The 22,247-nt window shown below is 43.9% G+C and overlaps 1 protein-coding gene across 1 annotated transcript in view; it reads left to right on the forward strand.

Annotated features, from left to right (window-relative positions):
• The window catches only part of CCDC180 (coiled-coil domain containing 180), a 70,050-nt gene that overhangs the window by 26,095 nt on the left and 21,708 nt on the right, over positions 1-22,247 (forward strand). The window contains 10 exon segments of the mRNA XM_032240128.1: positions 298-420; positions 1,865-2,038; positions 3,392-3,507; positions 5,069-5,195; positions 6,883-6,922; positions 7,051-7,469; positions 11,195-11,421; positions 15,255-15,430; positions 17,033-17,213; positions 18,440-18,586. Coding sequence (XP_032096019.1) covers positions 298-420; positions 1,865-2,038; positions 3,392-3,507; positions 5,069-5,195; positions 6,883-6,922; positions 7,051-7,469; positions 11,195-11,421; positions 15,255-15,430; positions 17,033-17,213; positions 18,440-18,586 — 1,730 coding nt within the window.

Below are 22,247 nucleotides of genomic sequence, written 5' to 3' on the forward strand. Positions count from 1 at the left end.
AGAATATCCCCTTTTGCTTCCTTGGTAAGACTGTAAGCAACCCCCACTCCTCTCCACAAAGCTTAACCTGTTGTGAAGCATGTTTGAGCTGAGGGCCCCACTTGGGGAGCCCCCAGGGAGCTCCTGTACGCCTCTCCAGCCAGCTTGTGCCCAGCCCCCCAGACCCTAAGGGGAACAGAATTGATGGGGTGCAGAGCCCAGGTCTGACTTGAGCAATGCTGAGGCCCATAGGATATGGTTGATGCCTGTGGGGACCACAGCCCTAATCCAGGCTCTGCCTTGTCCCACACACCCCAGAAGCAGCTGCTGGACTGGGAAGCCTTCACTGAGGAGGAGGCAGAGACCCTGGTGAACCAGTTCTTATTCCAGATGGTGGGAGCGCTCCAGGGCAAGGTGGAGGAAGACCTGGAACTCTTGGACGTGCGTGCTGGGGACTGTTCTGCTGGGGAGCTAAAGTGGGGTTGGGGGTTCCCGGGGGTCTTGGGTTGTAAGGAGAGCCCAGGAGCTCCAACTGGCATGTTCCTAGTGTGTCTACTCGCCCTTGTCAGCCCTTCTCAGAGCAGCCCCCTTATGCTGGCCACTCCAGGCTCACCCAGCTGACTCCTCCCAGCCACCCACTGACATGGGTGCTGCGCAGAACTCCAGGCCATGAATGCTCCCAGCCATTGTTGACCCTGGGCACTGAAGGGCTGCAGAGGCACAATAAGCCCCCAGCCCAAGATGTATGTTGTCTTGAGCCGGGGTTGGCTCATGTTTTCTGTGAAGGGCCAGATCGTGACTATTTTAGGGTCTGTGGGCCTTCAGGTCTCTGACTCACCTTGTCAGCTCTGCGAGCACCATGCAAAAGCAGCCTAGGCAATGCAGAAAGAAATGGCATGGCTGTTTTAAATACTGTTCCAATAGCTTTGTTGATGAACACTGAAATTTGAATTTTATATAATATTTAGCTCATTAAATATCTTCTTTTGATTATTTTCCAGCCATTTTAAAACTGGAATATCTGTATGTAGCTCTCAGGACCAAACAAAAACAGGTGGAGGGCCAACAGGTGGCAGCTTGCCTACCCCTGGCCCAGATGAGGGCATAGGACATGTACTTTTTTTTTTTTTTTTTTTTTTTTTTTTTTTAAATTAAGAAAGGGTTTTTTTTTTTTTTCCCCGGGTGGGGGGGAATGGTATGATCTTGGCTCACCACAACCTCCACAGTTCGGGTTCAAGTGATTCTTCTGCCTCAGTCTCCCAAGTAGCTGGGATTACAGGCATGCACCACCATGCCCAGCTAATTTTGTATTTTTAGTAGCGACAGGGTTTCTCCATGTTGGTCAGACTGGTCTCAAACTCCCGACCTCAGGTGATCCACCTGCCTCAGCCTCCCAGAGTGCCAAGATTATAGGTATGAGCCCCTACGCCTGGCCAACACATATATTTTTTTCAAAGGTGAGTGGTGTGTGAGGATTTCACAGCAGGTATGGTGTTTGGCCCCCATGCCATGAGTGAGGGAACTCCAGAGAAGGAAAGAGACCCAGGCCAGCCTTGCTGTGGCCTCCTGAGTGCCCAGCCTGGTTTTTAGGAATGGACCTTCTTTCTTCTAGGCCCAGATTCCATCTTCCTGTCAGAGACTTTTGTGGGGCATAGGACATGTCTAGAGATGGGACTTGAGGATCAGCAAGACCAAGGGCAGACCTGAAATGCTGCCCCAGGGAGGGAGGACCAGGAGCCCAGGTGTGGCCTGGATGTTGACCTTGAGGGATGGTGTCTGGGCAATGCTGTTCAGTTGTTAGAGATGGGGATCCCACAGGTGGGCCCTCTTCCTGTCCCTGGACCGTCAGCCCTCAAGGTCCCTTCTCTGGGCTCTGCCACTGTAGAAATCCTTTGAGACCCTGGCAGATCAGACAGAGTGGCAGAGTTCGAACCTCTTCAAGTACTTCCAGGAGGTGGTACAACTGTGGGAGGCACACCAGAGTGAGCTGTTGGTGCAGCAGCTGGAGCTAGAGAAGAGGATGGAGCAGCACCGGCAGAAGCACAGCCTGGAGAGCCAGGTATGCCCCCACCTGGGGCTCCATGTTTCACACCACAAACACCAGTGAACTCAAACAGATCCTTGACCCAAATGGAAAACCTTAAGCTATGAAATCTGTGCAGATGTGGACACTGAGGCGCACGTTGGTCATAGGATCACATGGAGATAGCAGAAATCTCCCGGAACCAAAGGTGTCTGTAAGAGCGTGCATGAGAGACAGACAGATGGTTCAAATAAGGAGACGATTAAAGGATGGGATCACGAATCACACACTTTACTGCCATTCAAAGAGAATTTTTTTGTAGATTCACAATGCTTAAAGAGGGGGAGAATAACGTGAACAAACCTCAAAGGGAATAGGTCCACAGGGCGTAGACAAGGTACTTCAAGACTGTTGTGAGTTGCAAAGCTATTAAAGTCTAGTTGCTCAATTAGGATGGAAGCAGGCTTCCATGGGAAGTAAAGTCTAATAAAAGCTTCAGGTATGGTTTCTTTCCACGTGTGGTTTCCCAGGAGAAACTGGCTTGCAAGCCAACACAGTGGACATTGGTGATGGCACATAGGTCCCTGGAAGCCAGAGGGTAGTGCCGGTGCTGGTGGCTTAGCTTCATGGCCTCAATCCTGTCACAGCCTGAGCTCTCTCTCATTCAAAGGCGCCACTCACAGAGTGAAACCTGCCTCAGCCTAAGCTCTCAAAGTGTCAAACTCTTGAGTTTTTTGAGGTCCAGTAGTTAAGGTCAGAAACTCACATATGAGGGGCTGATAAGGGTGACAAAACATTTCCAAGGTGAGGGGGAATAGCTCCAAGTTCTCATATATGGGGTCTGATAAGACATCACATTCTGAAAGAAAAGGGGGAAGACACTCCAAGTTCTTACAGTCAAACGTGCCATTTATATAGCAAACTGTGCACGTGTTGGGAATCGTTTCAAAACTCCATAACTGGGGCCATCTCCTGCCTGCACAGGAGGTCAGCTGGCCCCCGCCCTGCCTGCTCTCACACAGTCCAGGAGGTGGGGGGGACAAACTCAGCATCTAATTTCAAGCACGACTGGTGAGAAGGAGAGTAAGGAGCAGGTGTAGTGCAGGCAAGACCGGGCAGGTGGGAGGGCCATGTCCCCAGGGAGTCCCATCTGACCTGGTTCCCTGGGGGTATTATGTGAGCAGGGAAGAACCTTGCAGGCAGAGAAGTGTCTGGAGGCTTGTAGTGGAGAGAGAGGGTGGTAGCAGGTCAGGTGCCCCGTTTGTTGAAAGGAAGTCCTGGATCTGCTGGGCACCTGGGCCTTAGTTCCAGCGGCAGGGTCCGTGCAGGTCACTCACACTCCGTGATCACTGGAGGTCATGTCTGCTCTTGTTTTGGGGGTGGCTGCAGGCCCAGGAAGCCCACCTCGACAGGCTCTTGGACCAACTGAGGCAGCAGAGCCACCAAGAAACACTGGCGTTTCACCTGGAAAAGGTCAAAGATTATCTGAAGAACATGAAATACAGGTAGGCCAAACAGGCCCTAAAAGGCAGGAGGGGATGGTCAGGAATTCATCTTCAAGGTCAAGGGCAGGCTGCACAAGAGTCCTTAAAATGAAAATTGTGCCTCTCACTTTAGAAAGCATTGTGGCCCTCTGCAGCTCTGCTCTCAGCCAACAAAGAAGCTTCTAGGGAGAATGTTGAAAAGTTTGTGGAGGGAGGTTTCAAAGAAATGTGGCTCAAGTTCAAGAACATGGGGCCTCCTTTTCAAAATTTAAAGATGTGAGTGGATCACCTGAGAACAGGAGTTCAAGACCAGCCTGGCCAACATGGTGAAACCCCATCTCTACTAAAAATACAAAGATTAGCCAGGCATGGTGGCAGGCACCTATAATCCCAGCTACTTGGGAGGCTGAGGCAGGAGAATCACTTTAACCCTGGAGACAGAGGTTGCAGTGAGCCAAGATCATGCCATTGTACTTCAGCCTGGGGGACAGAGCAAGACTCTGTCTCAAAAAAAAAAAAAAAAAATTAAACATGTACATTATTTGTCAAAGCAGGAAAAATAAGTTAACCACTGCAAGCACACACATATATAGTGTTTTTAAAATAAAGGTTGGATTGGCCAGGCACGGTGGCTCACGCCTATAATCCCAGCACTTTGGGAGGCCAAGGCAGGCAGATCACAAAGTCAGGAGTTTGACACCAGCCTGGCCAAAATAGTGAAACCCCATCTCTACTAAAAATACAAAAAATTAGCCAGGCGTAGTGGTGGGCGCCTATAATCCCAGCTGCTTGGGAGGCTGAGGCAGGAGAATTGCTTGAACCCAGGAGGCAGAGGTTGCAGTGAGCCAAGATTGCCCCATTGCATTCCAGCCCAGCAACAGTGTGAGACTCCATCTCCAAAAATAGAAAAAAAAAAAAAAAAAAAAAAAAAAAAGGTTGCATTATACTCTGCAAATTGTCATAACTGCAGATATATTTCCATTTTTAAATACCATGTAGCATTATGAATCCCCCAATTGATTAGCTGTTTCTATTTGTTCTAACTCCTCAGTATGACAAACAATTCTCTGTGAACTTTCTTTGGTCATGGTGACTTTGTACAACTGATTCCATAAGGACTGTTCACAGAAATGGAATTACACTGCCAATTGATAGCAGTACTTAGATTCAGAAGGCAATTCTGATTACTTTAGGCAAGCAAGTAACCCCATGAGCCTTGGTCTCCTTATCTGAGAAACAGAAGTCTGGACCTTGGGGGATTTGGGGGTTTGATGGAGTAATGTAGGTACCGTAAAGTTCAAGGACAGCATAAAGACCAAGCACAGGGTTAGAACCCTGGACAGGGAAAGGAAGCTCACGTTACAAGCAGAAAACTCTCTGAGTGTGTTTTCCAAACTTTCTACAAAAAGTATGTATTTCTTGTATGATCAGAAAAATAGCAAAACAAACCAAGGACTGCTGCAATAAAAGCAGCCACACAGCGGCTCTACACAGAGCTAAGTGCCAGATTTCAGCCCGTCTCCTTGGGGTAAGGGGTGTGGTTCCTGGCTGGGGTCCTCTGTCTCACCTACCTACCTCCCAGGTATGAATCTTTTCACACCCTCATGACAAAGGAAGTGATGGAGTACCCAGCCATCGTACTGAAAGAACTCAACTCCTACAGCTCCACCCTCAGCCAATACTTCTTTGTGCGTGAAATCTTTGAACAGGTATGGAGAGGGAAATGATAGACCCAGCTACTCGTGAAGAAGTTAAGAGAGAGGCTGACTTCTTGTTATGATCTGCCTAGACTTTGAAAGCCATTCCTAACCCTGCAGAGTTCAAATCAATGTAAGGAGAAAGCAGCTGAAAGTGTCTCTAAAAAGACCACCTCTTTCTCAGTTCAAAAGAGACTGAAGGGTTCAGAATTCAGGGCTCAAGCCTGAATGGACTTATAATGAAAAGGTTAATTTATAGGGCTCTTGGAATTCCATTTATCATACCTACCACTGCCGCATAATTCTCCTAAAATATAGCTTTGACCCACCTACTCTCCTGAAAAATCTCTCATCAACTCTGCAGCCCCCACCAAATCCAACTTACAGTCCCTAGGTGAACACAAAGGTCCCACACTCTCTGCTTCCTGCCTTGACTCTTCCCCATCCAGGAGACTCATCCCTTCCTGCATGTGCCCCCTGCCTGCTGCCCTTCCTCATCCTGCTCCCTCTGCTGGAGCCCCTCTGTCTCTACACATCCCAAACCCACCCATACCTCCAGTTCACTACCAAGGGAAAGGCTCCCACTCATTCAGCCTGACCCCTCATCTCACCTTGCTCAGCCCCTGCCACCTCTCTGTGCTCTGAACGTTTTGTGCTTGGTTGCTGTCAAATACAGGAGTCTAGAGCACCCAACTATAATGTATTGCTTAAAGGGCATGTATGCCTTATTAATTTTTATTCAACTTTGATTGCTGTTAGCACAGGGTCTTACACATAATTCAGACACGATAAATGTTCTCTGGGTAAATGCATGGATACCTGGGATTCCCTGGTTTGAATCCCCCAGAGTTTGGCTCTTTTCCCACACACTAGCCATAGTCCTGCCTGGCCAGAATGGAAATGCTTGTGGTTGGCACCGAACCTGGCCAAGGTTTCCCACATATACAGGACACCTGGCTCCTTCCCCGATGATCTCGCCTCCGAGAAGAGAATACTGTTTAGATTGATAATAGATGCTCCCCTAGGTTGAAGGGGAAGCTCAAGCTATAGGATGGTGAGCTCATTGCCTGCCCTTTGAGGTGATTCGGGTTATCTGGGTTAAAGGTAAAATAGGCACTGTTAAAAAATATTCATTTCATGGAGGATAACACTAAGCCCCATAGGGTTTAAAGGACTTGCCCAAGATCACTTAGCTTATAAGGATCTGGGAATCAAATCCAGACCTGCACACTCTATAGCTTGCACTGTTATCCATAACACAGTATATCCAAAACTTCAGCCAGAGCCTGTGAAACAGGTTGACAGGGTTTACAAGGGGGCTCACAGGATCATGTAAATCATGCCCATTCTGTCTGTTCCATCTAGCACAGAATGCAGCAGATTTCTGCCCCTTTGTTTGCATCCCTCAGTTTATATTTTTCTTGCCCTTTGCTCCAGATCACTGCCAAAAAATATGTCATAATGAGCTTTTATTCCGTGACTACCTATTGCGTGCTATAAGGGTTTACTAGCCTTCTTGGAATTAAGAAAAACTGGTTCCCCAGATGGGGAACACCCCAATTACCACAGTGAACTGAGTTGGTCAAAGCCTGCATCAGATATTAAAGGGGAGGGATGGGTCCTTCTACTTAAAAGAGATGCACTTAAAAGTGGCACTCTGAAGAAATGTCCTTTAGTGACTCGTGGTTTTTCCTTGTAGAACTTGGCTGGAGAAGTCATTTTCAAATTCAGGAAACCAGGTAACACTTTTTCAATTCAAATCTGATTCTCCCAGACTTCACTCTTATGCGTTTGTGGGTTGGGAGGCCCAATCCAGGCAGCATCAGTAAATTGTCTGTCCTTGTGCTTTGATGTTGATCATCAACAGAAGCACAGGAAAAACACTTCCAGAAGAGAATGAGAAAACTGAGGAAGAAGCAAGGATCTAAAGAGGACATGAGCAGAGGGGAGGAAAGCGTAAGTAGTGGGACAAGTGCTGCCACGTCAGTAGAAGAGACGGAAGAAGAAAACACTCAAGAAATGGAGTCCTTCGTAACTGAAGAGGAGCTGGGCCAGCAGAAAAAGTCCCCTCTGCATGCTGAGATGGATGAGTCCAAAGAAGGCTCTACTCACATATTGGAAGAAATGCAGGTTGAAAGAGAGAATTCCTTAAACCCATCCCTGAACCAGGAGAATGTGAAGGGTCAAGGAGAAAAGGAGGAGTCAGACCATGAGAAGGAAGAAGAGGAGGAGGAGGAGGAGGAGAAGGAGGCACAGGAAGAGCAAGAGAATTTATCTCTGGGTGAGGTAGGCCAGCAACGGATTCATTCTTGGGCACTGAGAAAATTTGCTACGCTCATTCAGTGTGTATCCCTAGTGTAAGCTGGGGTCCTCAGTGGCCCAGTATCCATAGAGGTATAGAAAGACAATTACAAAAATATTCATACTTTAAAAAAAAATTTATCTTAGGTTCAGGAGTGCATGTGCAGGTTTGTTATTGTTCAGGGATACATGTGCAGGTAAATTGCTTGTCATGGGGGTTTGATATCCAGATAATTTTGTCAGCAGGGTAATAAGTATAGTACCCAATAGGTTTTTGGTTTTTTTTTTTTTTCTGATCCTCTCCCCACTCCCACCCTTCAACCTCAAATAGGCCCCAGTGTCTGTTGTTTCCCTCCTAGTATCCATATGTTCTTTGTTTAGCTCCCACTTAAAAATGAGAACATGCAGTATTTAATTTTTCTGTTCCTTTGTTAGTTTGCTTAGGATAATGGCCTACAGTTCCATCCATGTTGCTGCAAAGGACATATTCTCATTCTTTTTGCGGTTGCATAGTATCCCGTGGTTTATATGTACCACATTTTATTTATCCAGTCTACTGTCAATGGGCGTTTAGGTTGACTCCATGTCTTTGCTATTGTGAATAGTACTGTAATGAATAATATATGGGCATGCATGTGTCTTTATGGTAGAATGTTTTACATTCCTTTGAGTATACACCCAATAATGAGACTGTGGTTCAAAAGGTAGTTAGTTCCATTTTAAGTTATGTGAGAAATTGCCACACTGGAATACACTCCCATTAGCAGTAAATAAGCATACCCTTTTCTCTCCAATCTTGCCAGCATCTGTTGTTTTTTGACTTTTAAATAATATTCATTCTGGCTGTTATGAGATGGCATCTCATTGTGGTTTTGATTTGTGTTTCTCTAATGATAAGTGATGTTGAGCATATTTTCATATACTGGTTGGCCATATGTATGTCTACTTTTGAAAAGTGTCTGTTTGTGTCCTTTGCCCACTTTTGAATGGTGGTGTTTTTTGCTTGTTAATTTAAATTTCTTATAGATTCTGGATATTACACCTTTGTCAGAAGCATAGTTTGCAGTTATTTTCTTTCACTCTGTAGGTTCTCTGTTTGTTGACAGTTTTTGTTTGTTTTGCTATACAGAAGCTCTTTAATTAGGTCCATTTGCCAATTTTTGGTTTTGTTACAATTGCTTTTGGTGTCTTCATCTTGAAATCTTTGCCAAGTCCCCAGAATGATTTTTTTATTTTATCTTCCAGGATTTTTATAGTTTTAGGCTTTACATTTAAATCTTTAATCTATCTCAAGTTGATTTTTGTATGTGGTATAACGTAGGGGTCCAGTTTCAATCTTCTGCTTATGGCTACCCAGTTATCCCAGCACCATTTATTGAATGATTAGTCCTTTCCTCATTCCTTGTTTTTGTCAGCTTTGTTGAAGATCAGATAGTTTAGATGTGAGGCATTTTATTCCATTGGTTTGTGTGTCTCTTCTTGTACCTGTAACTTGCTGTTTTGATTACTGTAGACCTGTCAGGTAACATGATACCTCCAGCTGTGCTCTTTTTACTTAGGATTACCTTCGCTATTCAGGCTCTTTTTTTGTTGCATATAAATTTTAAAATAGGTTTTCTGATCCTGTAAGAATGTCATTTATAGTTTGATAGGAATAACATTGAATCTGTAAATTGCTTTGAGCAATATGGCCATTTTAAAGATATTGATTCTTCCTATCCATGAACATGGGATGTTTATGCTTTTCTATTTGTTTGATCATCTCTGATTTTTTTGAGCAGTGGTTTGTAATTCTCATTGTAGAGACTTTTCACCTTCCTGGTTAGCTGTATTACTAGATATTTTATTCTTTTTGTGGTGATTGTGAGTGGGATTGCATTCCTGTTTTGGCTCTCGGCTTAGATGTTGTTGGTATGTAAGAATGCTACTGATTTTTGTATGTTGCTTTTGTACTCTGAAACTTTGCTGATGTTGTGTATCAGATCAAGGAGCTTTTGGACAGAGACTGTGGTGTTTTCTAGATATAGAATCACGTCATCTGCAAACAGGATAGTTTGACTTCCTCTCTTCCTATTTCTTTCTCCTGCCTGATTGCTCTAGCCAGGGCTTCTAATACTAGTTGAATAGGAATGGTGCAAGGTGGCCTCCTTGTCTTGTGCTGGTTTTCAAGAGGAATGCTTCCAGCTTTTGCCCAATCAGTATGATGTTTGTTATAGATGGCTCTTACTGTTTTGAAGAATTTTCCTTCAGTGCCTAGTTTGTTGAGGGTTTTTAACTTGAAGGGGTGTTGAATTTTATCAAAAGCCTCATCTGCATCTGTTGAGATAATCATGTGGTTTTTATTTTTAGTTCTGTCTATGTGATAAATCACATTATTTGACTTGTATATGTTGAACCAACCTTGCATCCCAGGAATAAAGCCTACTGGATCATGGTGAATTAGCTTTTTGATGTACTGTTGAATTAAACTTGCTAGTATTATGTTGAGAATTTTTTGCATTAATGTTAATTGAGGATATTGGCCTGAAGTTTTCTTTGTTTGTTGTGTTTCTGCCAGGTTTTGGCATCAGGATGATTCTGGCTCCATAGAATGAGTTGGGGAGGAGCCCGTACTCTTCAATTTTTTTGTAATAGTTTCACCAGAAATGGTGCCAGCTATTTGTACATGTGGTAGAATTTGTCTGTGAGTCCATTTGTTCCTGAGTTTGGGGTTTTGTTTTTTTGTTTTGGTTTGGTTTTGGTTTTGGTTGGTAGGCTGTTTATTATTTATTCAATTTTGGAGCTCATTATTAATCTGTTCAGGGATTCAGTTTCTTCCTGTTTCAATCTTGGAAGGTTGTATATGTTCAAGAATTTATCCATTTCTTCTATATTTTCTAGTTTGTGCGCAAAGAGGTGTTCATAGTATTCTGATGGATATTGGAAGTTTTTTAATATTTCTGTGGGGTCAGTGATAATGTATTAATACTTTGTTTTTGCCAACAGTGATCTAATTCTTTATTCAAAGCAATGATTTTTATTTTTAAAACATTTTTGATTTTTTGTTGTTGTTATTATTGAGATGGAGTCTCACTCTGTCAGTCAGGCTGGAGTGCAATGGTGTGATCTCGGCTCCTACCACCTCCCAAGTTCAAGCTATTCTCCTGCCTCAGCCTCCAAAGTAGCTGGGACTACAGGTGCCTGCCACCACACCCAGCTAATTTTTGTATTTTTAGTAGAGACAGAGTTTCACCTGTTGAACTCATGATCTTAAATGATCCACTGCCTTAGTTTCCCAAAGTGCTGGGATTACCGGTGTAAGGGTGTAAGCCACTGCACCCAGCCACAGCAGTGCTTTCTAAAATTCACTTTCCTCTCCTCATGTCCCTGCAACCTACTCTAAAGTTACTCTTCGTGACTTTGTATGGCTTTCCTTAACCCTCCCTGGTTCTCTCTCCTTCTGAATTCCTCTTTATTGAATAGATCAACTTAGACTCTCTTGCTTCACCTCGGCCTATTTATTTCTTCTCTCTTTCTGTTTTCAAAAGCTCCATATCCAAGCTGGCAGACAGAGCTCTCCTTTGAGTGCAAGGAAGTAACTCTCATAAATAAATCTTGTCCTCAAAACACATTCAAAATCACAGAACAATTACTTTAATTTCATAATCATAGAATCGCAGAAGAATAATTTCCTGTATTTCAAGTCAACTTTAGTCTTGTTGCCTGCTTAGGATGAAGACAAGGAAGAGAGTCTGGTGGAGATATACTATGAGGACATGGAGTCCTTCACAACCTCCAGTGGAAACACTTATTTTGTCTTCATACCCCTGGAAGAAGAAGAGCATTGCAGGAAGTCTCATTCCATCTTCTCAGCCATGTTCATCGATGACACTTCCAGTGCCAAGTTCATAGAACAAGTGACAATTCCATCGAGACTAATTTTAGAAATTAAGAAACAGTGAGTAGAAAACTATTTTATTCTTATCCTATTGTTCTGAGTTTTGTTAGCAAGGTGAAATATTGTGAAAAAAAAAGTCCCAGTTGGATAAAGAAAAAATTGTAGGTAACTGAAGTAAGGTAGGGGTGAGAAACACGATAAAAAATAGCAAAATCCAGGAATTATTTGCAGACACAGATATCTTCTGTAAGAGTGATCCCCTGCACCCACCTCAGGAGGCTCTCTGCTGGCTTGGGCCTTGGACATGAGATATAGTATTTTCCCTGCCAGATACTTCTGGGTTCTAGTTCCTGGAACATCTGTAATCTTAAGGTTTCTTTTCTTTTTCTATTTTAACTCTATAGATATACACCATACATATAAATATATCACATATGACATTTTGTACTCGATATGTGCAAAATATAAGAATGGCACTGTTCACTCATAGAGTGTGTTCATGTCCATCACTAGATACTACCAAAGAGTTTCATTGCAGAAAATACAAGAACAATGAAGAACAGAGAAATGACCCATAATCCTACCACAGATAATTTACTTCTCCTAACTCCCAAGTTTCTGGGCCTTTGTGTTTGAGTTTGGATCAAATGTGGACATATGTGTTTGCCTTTTGGATGACATTCTCATTGTCCTCCTGCCTATACAGTGTCATAGGAGGGGAGGACTCATCAGCTAGAGATCTCCTGGTTCATTTACCTCCCATATGTATACATGGGCAGGAGGGCAGAGATAAGGATGAAAGGAGTGCAGTCAGGCCTCTTGGCTTTTTCTCCTACACCTCAGCAGCATCTCACCTTGGAAATGTCTCTTGACTCAAATGTCATCCTTCTCCTTCCTCTAACACATGGAGAGGCCATCATCTGCCCTCTCCATAGCAGACAGGACAAAGGTCAGCAAGGACTACCACAGAAGCTATTATTTACTGAATGTATTTAAATCCCCTTAATAACTGTGAGAGAGGTACCATAACTAACTCCATTTACAGATGAGGAAACTGAGGTTCAGAGAGTTAGTCATTTGGCCTAGATCTCCAGGACAGAAAGCAGTTTGATCCAGGATATGAATCCAGACAGACCCTGTAACTCCAGAATCTTGCACCAGCCACTATGCCATCTGGCCTTATAACTAACCAGAAAACAATTTATCTGTCCAACTAATTAGGTTTGCATACTGAGGAATAATATGCATTTATAAAAGTATGAAAGTCATAGGTGTATAGCCCAATGAATTGCCCAAATAGGATACAGTTGATACGCTAAGCCCACAAGAAATAGAACCATTACCAACCCTAACCCACTTAGCGTACCCATCCCAAGTCACCACTATCTCTTCCCCAAAGATAACAAATATTATAACTTCTGAGTTCATTTTGCTATTTTTGAATTTTACCTATGTTAAGTCATACAGAACTCACTCCTTTATTATGTTTATGAGATATATATATTCTTGAATGTGGCTAGAGATGAGTTTTTATTTCTGTATGGTATCCCATTATAAAAAAATGTAATCTATTTTATTAATCCACTTTACTGATACACATTTGGTCTTTCCAATTTGGCCATATACCAATAATGTTGCTCCGAACATTCTTGTACAAGTCTTCTGGTGACTATACATATACATTTCTGTTACATATGCAACTAAAACTGGAACTGTTGACTTATAGAATGCGTGTCCATATCCATCTTTAGGTGATATGGCCAAAAGATACTACCAAGGAGTTTTCAAAAGTGGTTTTAACAGTTTTACAGTTTACAACAGCGTATGAGAACTTCAGTTGTTCCACAACCTCAGTGGTATTGTCAGTGGTTTTTATTTTAGCTGTTCTGGTGTAATTATAGTGGTGTTTTGTTGTGGTTTTAATATGTATTCTCCTGATGAGTAGTGCGATTGTATACCTTTTAAAATACTCATTGGGCCATTTGGTTATCTTTTTGTGAAATGCCTAGCAAAATCTTTTGCCTATTATTTTTCTGGTCGATTGTCTGTCCTTTTTCTTATTAATTTATGGGAATTAATTATATATTCTATAGCCAGGCGTGGTGGTGCATGCCTGTAATCCCAGCTATTTGGGAGGCTAAGGCAGGAGAATTGCCTGAACCCAGGAGGCAGAGGTTACAGTGAACCAAGATAGTGCTGCTGCACTCCAGACTGGGAGACAGAGTGAGACTCCATCTCAAACAAGCAAAAAAAAATTGAATTATATATTCTGTATGAGGCTTTGTCAGGTAAATAAATGGTGAATGTTCATCTTCTCTCTGTGCTTGCCTTTTTTACTCTCTTTCAAGGTATATCTTTTGATGAACATAAGTTCTTATTTCTAATAAGGTCCAATTTGTCAATTTTTATCTTAGGGTTAATTTACTTTTTGCCTTATCTAAGAAATTTTTGCCTGCCCCCAAAGACATGGAGATGTTCTCCAATGTTATATATTTAAAATGTCATTGTTTTCAACTTCCATATTAACATCTACAATCCACCTGGTATTGATTTTTGTTTATCATGTGAAATAGGGGTCAAGATCCATTTCTTTCCCATATAGATAACCCGTTGATCCTGGGTCACTTAATGAGGAGACTCTCCTCTCCCCTACTTCTCTGCCACATGTCTTTTCCAGTTCTCTGTGTGTCTATCCAATGACTTCACGCTGCTTGATCACCACAGCTTTACACTAAGTCTTAATACCTGATAGTGTAAGTCCTCTAGCTTTAGTCTTCTCCCTCCATTACTCTTGGCCCTTTGTATTTCTACATACATTATTTAATTAGCTCAAGTTTCCATAAGAAGATGTCTGCTGCTATGTTGTTTCTTGTTATTGCATTGAATCTATAGACCAGTTTTTGGAAACTGACATCCCTAAAAATACATGGCCAAAAAAACACCATAAATTTTTAAAAAGAGGAAACAATAATTTCTTTCTTCTAAATAATTTCTGCTGAGAAACAATATTTGCAACTTACATCAAAGTCAATGAGCCTCATGTCCCCAATATATGAAGAGCTCCTAGAAACTGATTTGTAAAAAAAAAAACCAGCTATTCACAACAGAGAAATGGGCAAGACGTTCAGGGACAGTACACAGAAAGATAAATTAAATACTCTTGGTTTTTGTTGTTTCATTTTGCTTTGTTTTTTTTTGTTTTGAGGCAGGGTCTCACTCTGTTACCCAGGCTGGAGTTCAGTGGTGTGACTCACTGCAGCCTTGACCTACTGAGTAGATGGGACCTTAGGAACATGTCACCATGCCCAGCTAATTTTTGAAGTATTTTGTAGAGGTGAGTTCTCACCATGTTGTCCAGGCTGGTTTCGAACTCCTAGGTTCAAGCAATCCTCCTGCTTCAGTCTCCCAAAGTGCTGGGATTATAGGCATGAGCCACAGCACCCAGACTAAATAATCTTAAACACATGAAATAAGCTCAGTCTCAATCATAATATGACAAAATTGTCAAATTTGGAAGTCTGACAATACACTCTGAGACTGTGGAGAAACAGGAACTATTATTATTCATTGCTGATGGGAATACAACTTGCTTTCCAGTGGAAACTGTTTGGCCATATCTACCGAAACCACAAATGTATTTTAATCTTTGATTCAGCAATTCCAGTTCGAGGTCACTTATCCAAAGAAACACTTCTACATCTGGCATATGTAATGTTCTCCAGCAGTAGTACAGTTAAACGAGCAATGGTCCATTTACGTGATGAAATGCAATGTAGTTGGGAAATGAAATGAGGAAGGAGCAAAAGGGGGAAGCACTTTGGGTCTCCACATGTAAAGACTTTTCATGGGCCATGACTGCTGGCAGGGCTGACCCTGGCTGGTCTCTCCCTCAGACTTCGAGCTGGCTTCTTTGAGCACCTTGAGAAGTGGTTTGACCAGTGTTCACTCAACACCCGGGTCATCGTGGCCACCAAGATCGATGAGCTGGATTCAGAACTGGAGCTGCGTCTACACCTGCACCAGCCAAGAGCCCAGCAGATTGAAAAGGATATCCACAATGTCAGGGCAGGTACAGATGCTGCCTGGGAAGGTCTGCCCTGCCCCCAGCCCCTCCTTCAGTGCCTGCTCCACCGAGGCTCTGTCTTCATTAGTTGCCCCAGTTTGTACCATGCAGCGTTTAGCATGTTCTCATCACACCATGGAAGGTGTTCATGAGGGTTCTTACCTTCTGGGCTTGCAGAGAAAGGTAGTACTCAGAATCCTCCTGTGAGATAGTTTTTTTTCATTTCCATTTTTTTTCAAGAGGGTGTTAGAGTTGAAAATGAAGAGTGTTGTACTGTTTTAGCTCTTGGACCCCAGATCTGCTCATACATCTGTCAGATATACACCTGCATGGTGGATGTTCTAGAGGCAAGCTCATAGCTCAAGGATTAGAGCTCTCAGTCTCAACTCCTGTGACCGTGTGACCCTGTACAGGTTACCTGACCTCTCTGACCCCTCTCTTACCTGCAGAAGGGGTTGATGGAGGTGTTAAGGAGCTGGTAATAACCCCTCTTTAAATGGTATGCTAAGGAATCATGAGCACCTGGTACAAGATACAGCCTCTAAAAGTGGCAGCCATTATTCCTACTTTATCATTTATCATACTTAAAAAGACACGCATTGCACACCTACATGGTGAGCTCTGTTAATGGGGGGGGGCATGTTTTCAATAGGATCGTTCAATGACCTCTGTTGGTTTTTCACCCAAATTATACTCCAACTCCTTCAAAGCCCATTTTCAGACAGCCCTGTCATGAACCCATGCAGACTTCTATTCCTGGAGCAGGGAAACCGTTGTGCAAGTTGACAACTGGCCTCGAATCCCAGTGCTTGTGGGCTCAGGCAACTTGTGTGGCATTTGGAACCTCATCGTTCTCATCTGGAAAATGTGTGTGCTAAATGCACTGAGGAATAAAAAGGATTCTACATGCACTGAGTAGAAGCTCCCTGAAGACTGGCTCCCTTTCCTTCCCAGGCCCCCTGGCCCCATATACAGCGAGGAAAACAAGGCCAGAGAAGTGAAGTCCCAGCTTCACACCATTCATTTTTGGCAGCGCTGGGACCACAGCACTTCTCCCACTTCAGATGATAGTGGGGTCAGATGGGGAACAGCGTGGGGTCTAGGGACTCTCTGCTCATCTAAAGGCCTGTGATGGAGCCCTGGAAGCCCAGTCCTTGTTCTTGCCAGTCCACCTTGGAAGACAGTTTGAATTCAGGCTCACTGGACATTAGTATCTGCTGATATAAAGAAGCAAACCCAGACTGCTCAGTACTGTACTTGCTGTTACCCCCGCAGACCCTCTCACCTAGATCTCTCACCCTTCCGCAGTGCCCCCTGTGCAACCTGCCTGCTGCTTGGCTGCTCCCCAGACTCTCCATCTCCCTGGCTTTGTTCCCTCTGCTCTGGGCAGGGTGTCTCCACGAACAGGAGCTCCCTGCTCATGGCCAGGCCTCCTCTCTAGCCCAAGCTCTGATGAAGGCAACAGGGGCAGGACAGGGGCCCTTGACCTAAATCATTCCTGTTCTTCAGCTGGCCTGGGAGAGGCAGCAGGCGGGCCTTGTTCCAGGAAAGCAGTGTGTTGAGGTGAGTCAGGTCCCAGGGGCCCCAGCTCTCCTAATCCTTTTTCAGCCGAGCTCTTGCTTCATCAAGAGCGATTGGACAGCCACTGTGCTGGGGTGACCGAGACACTGAAGAAGGAGAGGCTGATGTTCTGCCAATTCCAAGAAGAGCAAAACATGAGGAGCAAAAACTTCCGCCTCAAGATATATGACATGGAACACATCTTCTTGAATGCCACCAGGAGCCAAAAGTAAGGGGTCCTGGGAGTCTCCATCCTAGCTATGTGGCTCTGGAATCCCAGCTAGGCTGATGTTTTCAAAGGAGCCACCCTCCCTGCAGACACAGGAGCAGAAGACACCTCCAGAGGCTTCTTTGAGTTAAACTCTTCAAGAGAGTCAAGTCAAACTCTGTGGAATATTGCTTGGGAAGACAGGGAATGAGCAGCCAGAGAGCAAAGAATACACACAAGCACCATGCAAGGGTGCAAACCATGTGCTATGAAATATCAGTGGTGGGGAAGATCATGTCCCCTAAGGGAAAATCAGGGAGGGTTTCCTGAAGGAGACAGCATTGAAGATGAACTCAGAGGAGCCCTGAATGGAGAAAGATGGGAGAGGGTTGAGTTCCGAAATCAGGGAAAGAGCGCTGGCCCAGCTCAGTGCAGGAGTGTGCTCAGGCCAGAGCACACTCAGCAAGGGGCTCTAGAGAGGCCATTTGGGATGTAAGATGGAAGCCTCAGGCAGGTCACAGGGAGGAGGCTGGCAAGTGTCTACACAGCCATCAGGTACATGAGGGACAGCTGGTTCTGGTGGACTTGGTTATAAAGAGGACACACAGGGCAATCTTTTGGGGGATCACAGGTGCAGGAACCACCTTGCTGGGGGTCAGACACAGCCCACTGGAGCAGGGACAAAGATCCAGCAGGATCTTCTGGGATTCTTTCACTAATTTGATGGCAAAGGTCAGAGAGAGAAGAATCCTCTCTGATCCGTGACATTCTGCAGACACTGGCATTTTGAACTTCCTTCTTCTGCCCCTTTTGCTACCCAGAGGAGCTGGGCAGGTGGGCACAGCTTATGGAGCCCAAATAGACTCCCAGAATGTCCTCTTTCCAGGCCCAGGTCACTACCCTGCCCTCTCATGCCCACCCCAAGAAGGTCACCGATCACCACCCGCCCCTCCCATGTCCCCAGGCTGGTCACCATCCCCACCTGTCCCTCCTGTGTCCCCAGGCTCATCATTATCATGACCTGCCCCTCCCTTGTCACCCAGGGTAGTCACCACCACCACCTGTCCCTCCTGTGTCCCCCAGGATGGTCATCATCCCCACCTGCCCCTCCCACATCCCCCAGGCTGGTCACCATCCCCACCTGCCCCTCCCACATCCCCCAGGCTGGTCACCATCCCCACCTGCCCCTCCCACATCCCCCAGGGTTGTCCCCCATCACTGTCCTGTGCCTCCTCTGTCTCCTACAGGCTGGCCATTCTCAGCAACACACTGCACCGGGAGTTGCTTAGCTATGTCGATGTCACCCAGGTGTCCCTCCGCAGCTTCCGGCAGTACTTGGAGGAGAGTCTGGGCAAACTCCACTCCTCAAATATTGAGTTCATCAAACACTGCAGGTGGGAGCCATTGTCCAGGACCTCTTCAGGCCACCTGAGTTTCTCTGTTGGGATGTGGGCTTGTTTCTCCCTTAATTTTTAATTTTGACAAAATATACATAACCTCAAACTTACTGTCTTAACCATTTTTAGGTGCACGGATCAGTGGCATTAAGGATATCCTGGTTGTTGTGCTACCATCACCACCATTGGTCACCAGAGCTTTTTCATCTTCCCAAACTGAAACTCTGTACCATTAACAAGAACTCCCCATTCCTCTCTCCCCACAGTCCCTGGCAACCGCCATCCTGCTTTGTGTTTCTGTGAATTTGAAACCTCTAGGTACCTCATATAAGTGGAATCATATATTTGTCCTTTTCTTGTCTGGCTTATTTCATTTAGCATAGTGTCTTCAAGGTTCATCCGTGTTGTATCATGTGTCACAAAATTATTCCTTTTTAAGGCTGAATAATGTTCCATTGTATGCATATATCACATTTTGTTTACCCATTCATCCGTTGATGGGCATTTGGGTTGTTTCCATCTTTTGACTATTGTGAATAATGGTGTTAGGAACATTGGTGTACAAATACCTGTTCAAGGTCCTGGTTTTAATTATTTTGGGTATTGCTGAATTAAATGGTAATTCTACGTTTAGTTTTCAGAGGAACCATCATACTGTTTCTACAGCAGCTGCGCCAGATTAATTCTCACCAGCAGTGCACAAGGGTTCCAATTTTTCTACATTAACACCAATGCTGTTACTTTCTGGCATTTCTTGTTTTTTATAATAGACCTCTTAATGGATGTGAAGTGGTACTATGCTGTGGTTTTGATTTGCATTTCCTTGACGATTAATGATGTTAACCTTTCCGTGTGTTTATTGGCCATTCTTTCCCCTTATTTTTACTCCTGCAATCTTAGACCTACATGACAGTAATACTGGATTTAGTCTTTGACACTTATGAAGGTGATATTTATTTTTTAAGGCTTATGCTATTTTAAAAATCACAAATCTTTTAATCATTATAGCATAATCAAACACAGATTTTATGTAAAGTACAAAGTGGAAGCCCTCCAAAAATATATTTTCTATGTGCCTGTACTTATGTATACATGAGCAAAAAATTGATAGTATTGTACAGAAATGGAATCCTAGTACACATGCTGACCCGCAGTCCCCACTACCACCGTCACCAAACCAAGGTGATATAGGGACTAAAGGAATTTCCTTTCCACCCCTGAAGTTTCAACAATTTGAGCCAATAAAACAAGGTCAGGTGTGGTGGCTCATGCCTGTAATCCCAGCATTTTGGCAGTCAGAGGCCAGCAGATCACCTGAGGTCAGGAGTTTGAGACCAGCCTGGCCAACATGGAGAAACCCCATCTCTACTAAAAATACAAAAATTAGCTCAGAGTGGTGGTGGGAGCCTGTAATCCCAGCTACTTGGGAGGTTGAGGTAAGAGAATCACTTGAACCTGGGAGGTAGAGGTTTCCATGAGCTGAGATCACACCACTGTACTCTCCAGCCTGGGAGACAGAGCAAGACTCCATCTCAAAAAAAAAGACAATAAACAGATTAACGGGAAAAAGGCACACCAATTTATTAATATGCAAGTGTTTAGGAGTCACACAAAGTTTGAAACTCAAACAGAGGCCAGATAGTTGAAGCTTAAATATCCTCTTCAGAAGGGAGTGAGAAATAGGAGATATAGAAAATTTTAGAGGAAGAGAAAATGATGTTTAGGGAGATTAATGGACCCAAAGAACAGACAATAGCCTGGGACCAATTCCGTCCGGGCTCTGGGCACGGTGTCAACTCCAGTCTTCCTTCCTGCAACTATGCATCCGTTTCTCCTGGTGGATGAGATCTCTGGGGAAGGGGTTCACAACAGTTGAGTATCTTCTGGAGGATCCAGCCTTAGGCTGATAGGCGAACTTTAGAGAAATCTCTTCCCTGCATTTAATGCCCCCCAGGTACTCTCAGTTTGAAGTTTAAAGCAGCACATTTTTGTGTATCATTCTGTGAGCCCTAGCAGTGGTCACCTTCCATGTCAGTATCTGCAAAGCTTGCATTTGTTTTAAATATTATTAAGATTTTTCTGATTATATAGATTTTTTAATGAAAATTTGGAAAGTAGCAGAAACTAAAACTATAATTTGACATGTTAATCATCTCTACCTTGCCTATCTCTACATCAGTCTTGCATATTTTAGCTTCATTCTAGCTCATTTCTTTATATTATTCTTCCTAGTCACTAATTCATTCTGTCACTGTGTTGAACCCTCCCCCCGCAAATCTATTCACTGAGTTTTCAATTTTAATTATTGTAGTTTCCATTTGTGTATACATACAGGTATATATATGTATATACATACAAAAATATATACATATAAAAATATATATACATATAAAAAATTTTTTGAGACATTCTTTCTCTCTCAACCGGGTTGGAGGGCAGTGGCATGATCTCAGCTCACTGCAACCTTCACCTCCTGGGTTCAAGCTATTCTTCTGCCTCAGCATCCCGAGTAGTACAGGCATGCGCCACCATGCCCAGCTAATTTTTGTATTTTTAATAGAGACAGGGCTTCACCATATTGGCCAAGCTGGTCTTGAACTCCTGACTTCAAATCATCCACCTGCCTCGGCCTCCCAAAGTGCTGGGATTATAGGTGTGAGCCACCACGCTTGGCCCATTTGTAGTTATATTTGATACTTTTTCAAAACTGCCTGTTCCTTCCTCATATTTTGAAGCTTTTTATTTCTCTAAACATCTTAAGCCTAGTTACTTTGTAGTTTATATCAGATATTTCTAATATCTGAGGGTTTTGTGGGAGGTCTGTTTCTGTTCTCTATTGTTTTACTGGTTCTCATGTATGGTATCGTGTATCTTGTTTCCTTAGCAATTTTTCAAACTACGAGTCACTCATTTTCTTTGGGACTTCATCTGTGGCATTCTTTGAGGCCTGGACTGGACATTGCATTCCTTCAGAGAGAATCCTTATTTGTTTCTGCTGGGTAGCCAAGGGGGTACTACCTACCCAGGACCAATTAGAATTCTCTGAGTTTTTTTTGGGTCACTCCAGAGAATATGAATTCAGTTTGTAAACGTATGTGAAGTCTAGTTTGTGTGATGAATTTTCAGGGGAGAGATATCTTTTCTTTCTTCCTTGCCCTCGGATCTAGACAGGAGAGAGTCCTGGAATCTGGTGGGGCTCGTTTCTTCCTTGGTCTCATAATGCAAGGTTTGTCCTGTGCATCCAGTTCCAGGCTATCCCGTCACCTGTGCAGTCATCAAGACTGAACTCCAAGTCTCTGGTGCAAAGTTTTGGCTTCTGGTGCCACCCACATTCCAAGGTCCCTTCTAGTTTCACTTCATCTGGAATTCTTTTCTTTTTTTTTAAGAGTCTTACTCTGTCACCCAGGGTAGAGTGCAGTGGTGCAATCCCAGCTCACTGCAACCACTGCCTCCTGGGCTCAAGAAATCCATCTTCATCAAGTAGCTGGAATCATAGGTGCATGCCACCACACCTGGCTAATTTTTTTTACTTTTTATAGAGACAGGGTTGTGCTATGTTGCCCAGGCTAATCTTGAACTCCTGGCCTCAAGTAATTCGCCTGCCTCAGCCTCCCAAACTGCTGGGATTACAGGCCTGAGCCACTGCACCTAGCTGGTT

Source organism: Sapajus apella, unplaced genomic scaffold (assembly GCF_009761245.1).
Source record: "Sapajus apella isolate SASKATOON/1434 unplaced genomic scaffold, GSC_monkey_1.0 scaffold46, whole genome shotgun sequence".
NCBI lineage: Eukaryota > Metazoa > Chordata > Mammalia > Primates > Cebidae > Sapajus > Sapajus apella.